Raw genomic sequence first — 14654 nt, forward strand, 5'->3', positions numbered from 1 at the left:
CATGAGTCAAGACACTTCAAGAGATATCTTACAAAAGTGTCTTAATGCAAAAAATAAAATGTAAAAAAGAAAAAAGTAGTAAAACATAGCAAACAAAATGTAAAATAGACATATAAATTATTATAATTATATCATATAAATATTATCTTTCCCATTCTGCATGTATTTTCTAGTATGATATTTCATGTTTTTTTTAAATATGTATTTAATAAATAATTGGAATGATAACTGCTTAATTATATTTTATTTATTTATATTATATGCTTTACTGAAGAAAATCCAAATTCTCCATGATTATAAAAAATAAGGCTATTATTAATTACGTCAGACCAAATATGATCAGTATATAAGTATATAAGGTCTGAACTCAGGTCTGTGCATTACATCTGATTTAAGATTATGCATTTTAAATACAGTTCAGTGGAATTACCATGGATTATAGGAAATCTGCTTTATTATTAACCAGACACAGACAGAAAAATAAACAAACAAGCACACAAATGAACAAACAAATATGCAAACAAAAATGGAAAGGGATTGTTTGTCTGTTTGATTGATTGATTTATTGACTGGTTGATTGATTGACTCGTTGACTGGTTGATTGATTGATTGATTGATTGATTGATCAATGGATTGACTGACTGATTGACTGATTGATTAAATGATTGACTGACTGATTGATTGATTGACTGATCAATGCATTGACTGACTGATTGATTGATTGATTGATTGATTGATTGATTGATTGATTAACTGACTGATTGATTAACTGACTGATTGATTAACTGACTGACTGATTGACTCATCAATTTATTGATTGATTGAGTGACTGATTGATCAAACATTTAATTGATTGATCAATTATTTGACTGATCGACCGACTGATCGACTGATTGATTGACCGATTGATTGACTGATTGATTGACTAACTGATTGACTGATTGATTAACTGACTGATTGATTGACTGATTGTTCAAGCAATTGATTGATAGGTCAGTTGATCAAGCAATTGATTGATTGATTAATTGACTAACTGATCAACTGATTGATTAATTGACTGATTGATTGACTGAGTGACTGACTGATCAAGTGAATGATTGATTGTCTTATCCATCTAGTGGCCATTTTGTTCCTTCAAACACACCTGAGAACTGCAGAGCGAAGCCTTGCTTGCTGGTGAAGAAGTCAGTGGTGAACTGCAGGCTGATGGAGTTGAAGGTGCTGTGGAGGTCAAGAGGCAGCGTGGAGCCGCTCAGTTCTTTGAGAAGTACACCACCGTCCTGAGGCCCATCCCAGATTCGCAACACGTCGTGCACCTCCTCAGTGTGGAAAACCAGAAAGTGCAGCCTGAGAACACACACACACAGGGAGAGAAAAAGATCAGAGACAGTTACTGAAATGTGCAACTATCATCTATCAGCACCTAAAGTGTGATTGTGCTGTGCTGACAGAATGGGGATTGCATCCTTGTTGAAATGACTATGTACGTACGTAGATTTAGTTCTCCGCAAAGTCGCTTTCTGAACCTGTTTTCCTGGATGTTTTATTGCTCCACAGGTGATGGTATATGGATGATAACACCAGCTATGGAACAGCTGGACTCTAAAAGTGATACTTGATCCACCAGGTAAATAGAAAGAGAGAGATTGATGCAGAGTCTGAAGAGAGGTTTCAGTGACAGATGGCAAATGCAAATCCAAGGCTGAGATAAATAAAGTGTTACTGGTGCACAAGAGTCAGAGGAGACAGATGCTGGTAATGAACCTCAGGTGTAAGAGAGAGAGAGAGAGAGAGAGAGAGAGAGAGTAACTGAGAGAATAAAAGAGCCTCCTTACATAAGTCAGTGTGAATGACAGGAAAAACTGCCTTTTGTTTCTAATCCACTGAGACCAAAACAGTTCCATTACTCTTGTATTTTTTTTCTCCATTTTTCAGACAAATGGAAAGAATGTGATCGACACTGATAAGAAAGTTGCTCTACCAACTAACAAAAAGCCCATTACAGTTGAAAACTCATACTTTTTATTGTAGAGTCGGAAGACGTGTCATGTTTTCGAAATTGTGCAATGAGGTATGCCTTCACTTCCAAGTCTTTTCTTGTATTTAACAAATGAAATAACTTCAGGACAGCTGCCAGAGGAAGCAATTCAGAAAACACCACCACCAAGGTAACGTTAGTAAGACAGTAACAATCTAATGGTGAAGAAGAGCTATGGGAAATGAATCTCAAACAACAACATAACCACTTTGTCTTGCTAGAACGTGACACACAGGAAGCACTGAGTTTAAGTGTGTTGCTAATACTCGTGCTGTGCGAAGGTCTCGGTTCTTTAACCCGACTGCGACTGATGTATTTTTGAATGATTTAGAGAGAAGTTGCTGCCACGGACAGCAGAACATCAGGATGAGAACAGCAACAAAAAAAATGTCCTTCGTTTCAGGTGCAAAGTTAGTCAGCACAGTGTGGCTGCTGTGTTATTGATAGTCATTTTAATCTAATTTGCTGACAGATTGGTTGGTTATAAAGACCAGCATGTGAGCTGAATCAGCACACCTGAGCTCCTGGGCTCACTTTATCCACACGGCCCAATCTGTAACCTCATCAGGATCTCACAGCTCAGCCCTCTGCTAAAAGCTCCCATGAGACCGAACAGAGCAGGTGTTTACTTAGAAACCTCCATCACACTGCATGTGTGTGTGTTTAGTGTTACAATTCAGCATGCATTTTCCCCGCTAAACTCTGGTACGTCTGTTCATGCGTTACAAGACCTGTGAGACAATAACAAGATGCAAGTGCATTCGAGTACTAAGAGCTTTGGAAAGCACAGTGAGACAGAATGAATGAAAGATGACATGAACACAGAGCTCCATTTCTTCTAGCAGTAAGCATTAAGTCCTCGTGTGGAAACATCCTTCCCATCTCGCCAGCTGTCACGTTTATCAGCGGATCAGGCACATCCAGCTCGTCTGTGTGTGATTCAGACAGCGTGAATCTCATCTCTACTGTCTAACCCTGTGGACCTGTGGGCTGAGAGACACGGCAGACAAAACAGCTGTGCTCACACACATCCTGATTGCAGGGCTGTGAGCATGCGAGAACCCGTGAGAGAAGAGGAGAGTACGATCAAAATGAGTATAGAAGAGAAGAGAAGAGAAGAGAAGAGAAGAGAAAAAGAGAACGGAAGATAATAGAAGAGAAGATGAGGAAGAAGAGAGAAAAGAAAAGTAAAGAAAAAGAGAAAAGAAAAAAGAAAGAGATGAGAAGAAAGAGAGAAGAGAAAGACGAGAAGAAAAGAGAAAAGGGAAAAAAGAGAAGACGATAAAAATAGACAAGAAAACAAAAGAGAAAAAGAGAAGTGACGAGAAAAAGAAAAAAGACAAGAGAAGAAAAGAGAAAAAAGAGAAAAAGAAAGAAGACAAGAGAAGAAAAGAGAAAAAGAGAACAGAAGATAATAGAAGAGAAGAAAAGAGAAAAAAGAGAGAAAAGAGATGAGGAAAATAGAGAAGTCAAAAGAAAAAAAAGAAGAGAATAGAAAAAGAAACAAGATGATAAGAAAAGAGAAAAAGAAAGAAGAAAATAAAAGAAAAAAGAGAACACAAAATGGACAAGAAAACCAAGAAAAAAGAGAAGATAGTAGGACAAGAAAAGAGAAAAAAGAGAGAAGAGAAAAAGAAAAAAGACAAGAGAAGAGAAAAAAGACGAGGACGAGAAGAGAAGACAAGAGAAAAAGGGAGGAAGACAATTTTAAAGAGAAGAGAATAAAATGTCAAAAGGAGAGAAGAAAAAGAGAACCGAACAGAAAATAAGAGAAAAGGAGAGAAGAAGGCAGCAAAATAGAGAAGGAAATATAAAAAGGAGAGAAGATCAAGAAAAGAAGCAAGTTCAGAAGTGAAGAGAAAAAGAAGAGAACAGAGGAAGACAGAAGGTGAATGAGATTTGCTTCCCAACTGCTGATGAGGCGCCGGAGCCTCTGAGCTCTGACTCAGGCGTGCAAAGCCAGTTTCGGTACAGTGGCTTTACCGACTGTCTAATCTTACACGCCTGAGACACACTAGACCTCAGCCGCGTGCGTGCGTGCGTGCGTGCTCCATACTGTCAGTCAGAAGTAGCTCTTGAAGGTAATTATCACCTTTGCGGTACACAGTTGGATCAAGGGTGGAGATGAGCCTGTGATGAGAAGATGAAAGAGGGATGAAAGGTGCTCTTCTCCACCCATAAGCCTTGGAGTGTGTTTTATCCCCCTCAGTGTAACACTCTATCCTAATCCTCGCACTAAATACCCACAACACCTCCTTATTCATGCTCTTACTCCTTCATCAACTTCACAATACTGAAGGGACATGTCCTTTTCTGTGTATTACAAGAAAAACGGTCCCTGCTGTACCTCTGTCTTTTTACATCATAGTTAGTTCCCAGTGCTCTCATCTCTGTACTGCTGAGCCAAGTCCTGCCCTTCTCTGTATGTCATGTCTCTTACCCACACACATACACTTCAGTGCTGTCTTATTAGAGCCCTAACATTAATGTTTGAGTTGCCTTAGTCCTAATGCATTGCAAATGATCTTGAATAATTGATTGTGCAAGATGGGATCAAAAGAATGTATGCATACCTTACAGTAAGGAGCTCAGATAATCATGTAACCACATCGACACCTAAACACACACAATGACACACATCATGTGGACACCTGACCATCTCACCCATATGTGGTTCCTTCAGAAACTGTTACCACAAAGATGGAAACACACAATTGTCCAGGATGTCTCTGTACACTATAGCATTATGATTTCCTTTCACTGGAACTAATGAGCTCCAAGATGACATCAGTGCCTGACACTCCAAAATCTAGCAGAAAGCCTTTCCAGGAGAGTAGAGATACAGCAAAAGGGGACTGGATCTGGAACGGGGTGTTCAAAATGGTCAGATGTCCAAAAATGTTTATTTGATCCACATTCACTGGATATGAGCAATGGTGCGCTCTGATTGGCTACTCTACTACTAGGATATCAGCTCATATACCGTGAGAAGAACAAAATGGTGGAGTGTATCAAGTCAGATATACCACTTTGTTATCAAGTATGTAAAAGAAACAGAAATAACTAAAAGAATATAGTTCCCCCCCCCCCCCCCCCCCAAAAAAAAAAAAGCTTCTGTTCCACACTCCAGCCCAGTCGGTGGCAGTAATGCACCTTTAAGCTGGTTTGCCAACTGCCAAAAAAACCCTAAAGAAGAAGAAGAAGAAGAAAATGGTGGAGTGTGTTGCTGAACCAACCAGGGATGAAATAAAAATTCTACTCGAAAACAAAACCCAAAAAATAAAAAAAAAGCAACAAAATATGAAAGTATTTCATCGTAAGAATATATCTTTTTTATTTTTCAAGAATTATTATTACAGCATTTTTCACAAATTGCTACTGTCATTTCACCAGTTTGTTTACAATCTAAGCAGAAATTATTTTGTTGGACGTTTTGTATAAAGTTTTTATTTATTGAATTTGCAAAAAATAAAATAAAAATGCTCTGTTTCTCAAAATCCAGTGAATGTGGATAGAATAAAACAGTTATTCTACTCAATCTCATCATACATGGCTACGCGCCTTGTCGGCGAGCAGCTCATGTACGACTCGATTTCGTGGAATAACTGGCCATACTGTACGTATGTTAATCCATACAATCCGAATTAAATGGCCAGACTGTACGTATGTTAATCCACTCAGAGAAATGAATGCCCCTTGTTTGTAGCTCAGGAAGAAGGTGGGAGAAAGAGGAAGGAGATTTGTCTTTCCTGTTAATACTTAAACATTTCATTACAGTCATTTAGCAGATGCTTTTATCCATAGCAACGTACAACATAACCAGAGCAGCCCGGGGAGCAGTTGGGGGTTAGGCGCTTTGTTCAAGGGCACTTTAACCATTCCTGCTGGTCCAGGGAATCAAACCTTTTGATCCTAGAGCTGCTTCTCTAACCATTATGGTTCCGGCTTCCCATTAACTACCATGTGAGTGTGACTGCAAGCCAATAATATAAATAATCTTTCAAACTGCTGTGGTCAGTTTGCCTAAATGTCCAGTACAGAGAGTCTGTCAGAGGAACTCATTCACCTAAATCTCATTTTCTGTGCATTTTTCAGCTATAGTAACTGTATGATGATAGCCTAGTAAACTAGACCCACCCGCCTAGCGGCCAAAAATATTTTTGCCTACGAGTGGGTCTAGCCTCGGACCATATCAACAAAACACCCCGGGCATCAAATCGTGCCCGCCAATCACAACGCAAGGTTTTTGTTTGGATTCTTTGGGCGGGCTTTTGCAGGAGTGACGACAAAGCTGCGCGACGCTGGAGAAAGCGCAACAGGAAAGATGGCTACGGCTAGTGAACAGCGCACGTTTGACTCCGCTTTGGAATCAGTTTTAGAAGAATTAGACTTGGAGTTTTCATTGAAACATGAGCAGGAAGAGGCTCTCCGCTCATTCCTTTTCAAGAAGGACGTTTTCGCTGTTTTGCCGACCGGCTATGGCAAAAGTCTGATCTACCAGCTGGCTCCGCTCGTAGCCAAAAGGATGGGGCTAGTTTGTGCAGTATGAAGAATTAATAAACAGCTTTGAAACATTACTTTTTGATTGTTTCTTATTTTCCCATTATTTTAAATTTAAGGGAAATTATTTCACCAAACACCACTAAATAAAAACTCTCAAAAACAGTTTAAGCAAACCCTTGAAAAACACTTGAAAAAAAAGAGTGTATGTTAAGTATGTGGTACAGACTCCAAACTTGTGGTCATTATCTCCAAACTTCTTAATATCTAGATCCTGTTTATTAATTAATACGCATTTTGAAAAATTATTTATTTCAAGGCCTCCCCCACTGCTTTCTGTCGCTCTGACTACGTCACAGTCACTGTTGCGCTGATTGGTCAGAGCGTTGGCCTATACGCACAGAGACAGTTTGAAAGACAACGGGTTGTTCCTACCCACCCCCTTCGGAAATGTCTACGACCGAGGCCAGACTAAATATTCACATTTAGTCTGGCTTGCCAGGCTAGTATGATGATGAATAACCCTGACCAACATACGTAGAGGAGAGTACACTGGAACATAACACGGGCAGTAATATGGACTGATCTAACTGATGTGTTGAAGCAAAATAGTTGCAGATGATTTTCCTCCAGCAGGTACTGAAGGTATAACGCATCCTGATCTCTACTTGTAATAAACCGCTCTAATGTCAATCAATCAGTATGTTGACATTCACACTAACATTAAACAGTTATTCCATGAAATTGAGTCGTATATGAGCTGATAGCCGACGAGGCACGTAGCCATGTACGATGAGACTGAGTGGAATAACTGTTTTATTCTATCCATATTCACTGGATTTTGAGAAACAGAGCATTTTTATTTTTATTTTTTTTGCAAATTCAATAAATAAAAACTTCATACAAAACATCTGACAAAATCATTTCCGCTTAGAATTTAAACAAAACCAGTGAAATGACAGTTGCAATTTGTGAAAAATGCAATAATAATAATTCTTGAAAAATAAAAAAGGTACGTTCTTACCATCAAATACTTTTACTCCATATTTTGTTGACTTTTTTGTATTTTGGGGGGTTTTGTTTTTGAGGAGAGCTTTTATTTCGTCCTCGGTTGGTTCAGCAACACGCGCCGCCATTTTCTTTTTCTCTACTCATGGTGTATGCACTGATAGCCTAGTAGTAGAGTAGCCAATCAGAGCACGCGATTGCTCATATCCAGTGAATGTGGATAGAATAATCCATGATTATTCTAAATATGACAAAATTCTGCTTTTCAATATTCCGGTCATGCAAATAGCATATTCTGTTTGGATGTTCCAAATTTGGCTTTATTCAGAATATAGCTTTTTTGGATGGGATATGCCGATATTATTCAGGTTTTACGAGTATTTTTTGGATGTGTATACAGCATGTTTGGAATGTACGTCTCAGTTGGGGGTTTTACGACAGTTTGAGATGCACTGACTCTTACCTATTTACGGTCAGCTCTGTGCATTGTACATAAACCAAATCAGACATTCGGAGGATGTAAACAGAATTATTAGTGGAATGTTCATTTTCATTATGCTTAATAGGAATCCTTGATTTGCAAGTGACATCAAAGCAAAATAGAAACCCAGATGTCGGCCATGTTGGTGGATATACAAATGTGGGGTCAAGTGACATTCCATACAAAACAGTCATGTGTGCGCAACTCTGTCTGTTTTTCCACTGCTTTAAGCATTCTTTTAGCTACGCCATATCTTTGTGCTGTATATGGTTGTGGTCACAACAGTACTCGTGACCGTGGCACATTTCGATTTTTTAGAATTCCGTCCATGATTCGGAAAGAGGGCGAGGAAACTCTGAGGCTTAGTACAGAGAAGAGATGAGCACAGCTGAACAACATCGGCAGGGCTGACCTAACAGAGGCTAAAACCAAAACAGCTTGTGTTTGCAGTAATTATTTTATCTCAGGTGAGATTCAAAAGCTTTCTCAATAATATCATGGAAGAATTTTATTTCGTGTTGCGAGAATTTTGCTATAAAATGAGCGTTCTCTTGTCGTGGTTCACTTGGTTGTTGTTATAATTTTAACACGTGTATTACCATTTTGCTTCTAGGAGCACCAGCAAAATTATATGATAGAACAATCCAGACTGGGCACCCACTCAGAAAATGGGCTATGTTTCGTCCAAGGTCAGACTTGATTCTTCGGCAGCCAAACCAGATAGAACGCGATATCTGGGTACTCGATGGTCGGTAGAAGTGTCTTATCTTCAGAAAAGACTGACTTTTTTAAATAACCACATCTTTTGTAAACCACACACATCTATCTTCTCTTTGTATTGAATCTTCGCTCGACCGTTCAAATCGTGGTAATACTGAGAAAATTCAGCTTCGTTTACAGACACGCTTTCAGCGGCTGCCATCCTAGTTACTTTGGATATCCACCATCATGGCGGACGCTCATGACGTAGCACATTTTGATCACGTGGGTGCAAGTCGTCTATATTGTCTTTTTTCCAAATAAGGGCAAAAAAACAATGTTTTGTGCTAGTAAACATAGTGAATGTCACACATTATGAATGAATTTCTTCTTTCCCATATGTGAAAAAACACACTACCATCCTTCAGTCTACAATGAATGGAGGCAAAGGAAGGAGAAATGCTTTTTACTGCAAGTTAAGAGTGAAACTATGTATCAAGATGCACTTGAGACAGATCATATATTGAGCTATCCCATTCTGCCCGCTACATACAGCATGTACCTACATTTCAAACAAACAAAAAAACCCAAGGTTGATACTTGGAGAAAACACAGGGGAAGAAAAAAATGAGAAACAAATGACAAATTTAACTTCTTCTGAGTGCTATGCAGCCATGACGACTGAGTCCAGGGTCATTTTAAGTTGGACAAAAATAAGTTTGATGTCGTTAAGGTTATATTAAATAGCTCTGGATACTGAGATATGGAACTAATTAGCAGCTCCTCCATTGGGCGGCACGGTGGTGTAGTGGTTAGCACTGTTGCCTCACAGCAAGAAGGTTCTGGGTTTGAGCCCAGCAGCTGACAGGGGCCTTTCTGTGTGGAGTGTGCATGTTCTCCCCGTGTCTGTGTGGGTTTCCTCCGGGTGCTCCAGTTTCCCCCACAGTTCAAAGACATGCAGGTTAGGTTACCATGGGGTGGCCTTGGGCTGAAGTGCCCTTGAGCAAGGCACCTAAGCCCCAACTGCTCCCCGGGTACTGTAGCATAACTGTCCACCGTTCTGGGTACGTGTGTGTGCTCATTGCTCATGTGTGTGTTCACTGCTTCAGGTGGGTTAAATGCAGAAAGGAATTTCACTGTGCTTGGCGGCACGGTGGTGTAGTGGTTACCACGGTCGCCTCACAGCAAGAAGGTTCCTGGTTCGAACCCAGCAGCTGGCGAGGGCCTTTCTGTGTGGAGTTTGCATGTTCTCCCCGTGTCAGCGTGGGTTTCCTCTGGGTGCTCCGGTTTCCCCCGCAGTCCAAAAGCATGTAGTAAGGTTGACCCAGGGCAGCCTTGGGCTGAGGTGCCCTTGAGCAAGGTACCTGACCCCTGGGTGCTCTGGTGTGGCTGCCCACTGCTCTGAGTGTGTGCGTGTGTTCACTGCTTCAGATGGGTTAAATGCAGAGGATGAATTTCTCTGTGCTTGAAGTGTGCATGTGACGAATAAAAGTTTCTTAGTTCTTGAGTATACATGTGATAAATAAAGTTGTTGTTCTTCTCTTCTTCTTGTAATGAGTGAGTTGTGTCTTTTTTACAGCACATATGACGGCTCATATTACTGGTTCCAATTTGAACATATTAGCATAAATTGGGTCAAAGTTGAATTTGAATGCACTTGGAATGCAGCGCCAAGGTAGCCTGGGCCCGCCCATCCTAAGTGTGACGCAACACGGGGGGCTGTTGCGAACTTAGTCTGGCAAGGCAAGCTATCTCCAGCTCTTCCAAGCTCCCGAAAAATTGGGAGCCAATCAACTTTGAGCATCTCCAACGGCCCTGGGTAGAGGCGTGTTCAAGGCAGTGACATAGTAGAACTGCGACCGGAAGCCATAGATTGTTTACAGAATCTATGCCGGAAGCGCTTCATTCACTAGAAACATTACGAACATGGAGCAGCGGCAAGCCTTTGACACAGCGGTAGATGCTGTATTGAAAGCATTCAACGGGAAGTTCTCATTGAAAACGGAGCAAAGAGCAGCCCTGTTACTCAAGCAGTTTCCGTCGCATCACATACATCAGAGGAAAGAGTGATGTGATTGGTTTAAGCTTCGTCACAGCCTTTTCTGGCTTCGACCAGTAGCAAACTGAGGCATTTCAGGGAGGCAGGTCAACCACGCGCTTTGGGAAACGGTTGGGCTTAATATCTTTGCCAGACCAATGTTTGCAGAGCTTTGAAGTTGCGTTAGCCAGACTAGCGCCAAGGTGTCAGATCCAAGACGGTGTTGCTTGTACTGTAGGCAAAGCAACTTTGCTATTTCAGATGGATTTTTTTAATTATTATTTATTTTATGTTCATAGTCTTCTATAGGTTTCCAAAGGGTTATGCTGTTTTTATGAAATCCACATTCAGCACTGAGTGTTGAATGTTGAGTAAAACTCCTTCAAATACATCCAAAATCCAACATCAAACATCCATTATCCGTAGCTGCTTATCCTGTTTAGGGTCGCAGGCAAGCTGGAGCCTATCCCAGGCTAGATTAGGGGCGAGAGGCAGGGTACACCCTGGACAAGTCACCAGATCATCACAGGGCTGACACATAGAGACAAACAACCATTCACACTCAGTTTAGAGCCACCAGTTAACCCAACCTGCACGTCTTTGGACTGTGGGGGAAACCGGAGCACCCGGAGGAAACCCACACAGACAACATGCAAACACCACACAGAAAGGCCCTTGTCGGCCGCTGGGCTTGAACCCAGGACCTTCTTGCGGTGAGACGACAGTGCTAACCACTACACCACCGTGCCGTCCCCAACACCAAACAACGAAACCAAATCCTTCTGGAAATGGAGCCTCTTTTTTTGTCTTTTTAGCTCACAGTGCACACACCAAAATTCATTTCTGTGCTTTCTCACTATGAGTAAATGTATCAAATTCATTGCACATAAAATGTATTAGACCACTAGATTATTATAAGCATGTGTAATGATTGCACGCTACTATCAAATAAAATTGCTTAAAATTAGCTTGATCAAACAAGCTTACTGCATGTTTCTGCATGTGTTCAAAACCAGTGTTTATAACACTTCAGTGGGCTTTTAATTCACTACACTACAGTGTGTAATTTCCTCAGATTCAACAACACATCAAGCAAAAACGAAGACATGAGAGGGACATTAAGTGGCTAAGGTATAATTATAAGGTACAAGTAATACTGTTGGGTACTCATGCTGTGAAAATCACCAAAACACACATTTCTACATGTGAAGATTCTATGAGAAAATACATAGCATGCTTTGAGAGTCTCTCTATGGTTAAACCCATATGAAGGAGTGACAAAAGGTTAAAAGATTGCTAGACATTAAGGGAGAAAATTCTGATTTGATCATTTTTCTTTTGGTGCTACTTTTATTTCTCTCTCAACAGTCTCGTCTCATCTTCTTCCGCTTATCCGGGGCCGGGTCATGGAGGCAGCAGTCTGAGCATGGAAGCCCAAACTTCCCTTTCCCCAGACACCTCGGCCAGCTCCTCGGGAAGAACACCGAGGTGTTCCCAGGCCAGCCGAGAGACATAGTCCCTCCAGCGTGTCCTGGGTCTTCCCCGGGGCCTCCTCCCGGGGGGACATGCCTGGAACACCTCCCCAGGGAGGCGTCCAGGAGGCATCCGAAAGAGATGCCCGAGCCACCTCAGCTGATTCCTCTCAATGTGGAGGAGCAGCGGCTCTATTCCGAGCTCCTCCCAAGTGACTGTGCTTCTCACCCTATCTCTAAGAAAGTGCCCAGCCACCCTGCGAAGGAAACTCATTTCGGCCGCTTGTATCCGCGATCTTGTTCTTTCGGTCATTACTCAAAGCTCATGAGCATAGGTGAGAGTTGGAACGTAGATCGACTGGTAAATCGAGAGCTTCACCTTTTGGCTCAGCTCCTTCTTCACCACGACGGACCGGTAAAGCGACCGCATCACTGCGGAGGCCGCACCGATCCGCCTGTCGATCTCACGCTCTATCCTTCCCTCACTCGTGAACAAGATCCCGAGATACTTAAACTCCTCCACTTGAGGCAGGACTTCTCCACCAACCTGGAGAGGGCAAGCCACCCTTTTCCGGTCGAGAACCATGGCCTCTGGCTTGGAGGTGCTGATTCTCATCCCAGCCGCTTCACACTTGACTGCAAACCGCCCCAGTGCATGCTGAAGGTCCTGGTTTGAAGAAGCCAACAGAACATCATCATCTGCGAAAAGCAGAGATGAAATCCTGTGGTTCCCAAACAGGATTCCTTCCGACCCCTGGCTGCGCCTAGAAATTCTGTCCATAAAGATTATGAACAGAACCGGTGACAAAGGGCAGCCCTGCCGGAGTCCAACATGCACTGGGAACAGATCTGACTTACTACCGGCAATGCGAACCAGACTCCTGCTCCGTTCGTACAGGGACCGGACAGCCCTTAGCAAAGAGGCCCGAACCCCATACTCCCGAAGCACCCCCCACAGAATACCACGAGGGACATGGTCGAATGCCTTCTCCAAATCCACAAAGCACATGTGGACTGGTTGGGCAAACTCCCATGAACCCTCGAGCACCCTATGAAGGGTATAGAGCTGGTCCAGTGTTCCGCAACCAGGACGAAAACCGCATTGTTCCTCCTGGATCCGAGGTTCAACTATTGGCTGAATTCTCCTCTCCAGTACCCTGGAGTAAACCTTCCCTGGGAGGCTGAGAAGTGTGATTCCCCTATAATTGGAGCACACTCTCTGGTCCCCTTTCTTAAAAAGAGGGACCACCACCCCAGTCTGCCACTCCAGAGGCACTGTCCCCGACTGCCACGCGATGTTGCAGAGGCATGTCAGCCAAGACAGCCCCACAACATCCAGAGACTTGAGATACTCGGGGCGGATCTCATCCACCCCCGGTGCCTTGCCACCGAGGAGCTTGCTAACCACCTCAGTGACTTCGGCTTGGGTAATGGACGAGTCCACCTCTGAGTCATCAGCCTCCGCTTCCTCAATGGAAGACGTGACAGTGGGATTGAGGAGATCCTCAAAGTATTCCTTCCACCGCCCGACAATGTCCCTAGTCGAGGTCAACAGCTCCCCACCCGCACTGTAAACGGTGTTGGCAGAGTACTGCTTCCCCCTCCTGAGGCGCCAGACGGTTTGCCAGAATTTCTTTGAGGCCGACCGATAGTCCTCCTCCATGGCCTCACCGAACTCCTCCCAGTTCCGAGTTTTTGCCTCCGCAACTGCCCGAGCTGCGGCACGCCTGGCCTGCCGATACCCATCAGCTGCCTCAGGAGTCCCGGAGACCAACATGGCCCAATAGGACTCCTTCTTCAGCTTGACAGCATCCCTCACTTCCGGTATCCACCACTGGGTTCGGGGATTGCCACCATGACAGGCACCAGAGACCTTGCGGCCACAGCTCTGAACAGCCGCATCGACAATGGAGGCAGAGAACATGGTCCACTCAGACTCAATGTCCCCCGCCTCCCTTGGAAGCTGGGAGAAGCTCTCCCGGAGGTGGGAGTTAAAGACCTCCCCGACAGAGTGCTCGGCCAGACGTTCCCAGCAGACCCTCACCATACGTTTGGGCCTGCCAGGTCTATCCGGCTTCCTCCTCCGCCAGCGGATCCAACTCACCACTAGGTGGTGATCAGTTGACAGCTCAGCCCCTCTCTTCACCCAAGTGTCCAAGACATAGGGCCGGAGATCCGATGAAACGACAACAAAGTCGATCATCGACCTCCAACCTAAGGTGTCCTGGTGCCACGTGCACTTATGGACACCCCTATGCTCGAACATGGTGTTCGTTATGGACAAACCGTGACTAGCACAGAAGTCCAATAACAAAACACCACTCGGGTTCAGATCGGGGAGGCCATTCCTCCCAATCACACCCCTCCAGGTGTCACTGTCTGTTAGTGTTTTTAAAAAAAAAACATAACCCGTAAATG

General features: G+C 43.2%; 1 protein-coding gene across 1 annotated transcript in view; it reads right to left on the minus strand.

Annotated features, from left to right (window-relative positions):
- csmd2 (CUB and Sushi multiple domains 2) overlaps window positions 1-14654 on the minus strand; it is a 755566-nt gene that overhangs the window by 192042 nt on the left and 548870 nt on the right. The window contains exon 26 of the mRNA XM_060942244.1: window positions 1145-1347. Within this exon, the coding sequence (XP_060798227.1) occupies window positions 1145-1347 (203 nt within the window). The remainder of the gene's footprint in view (window positions 1-1144; window positions 1348-14654) is intronic.

Source organism: Neoarius graeffei, chromosome 16, assembly GCF_027579695.1.
Source record: "Neoarius graeffei isolate fNeoGra1 chromosome 16, fNeoGra1.pri, whole genome shotgun sequence".
NCBI lineage: Eukaryota > Metazoa > Chordata > Actinopteri > Siluriformes > Ariidae > Neoarius > Neoarius graeffei.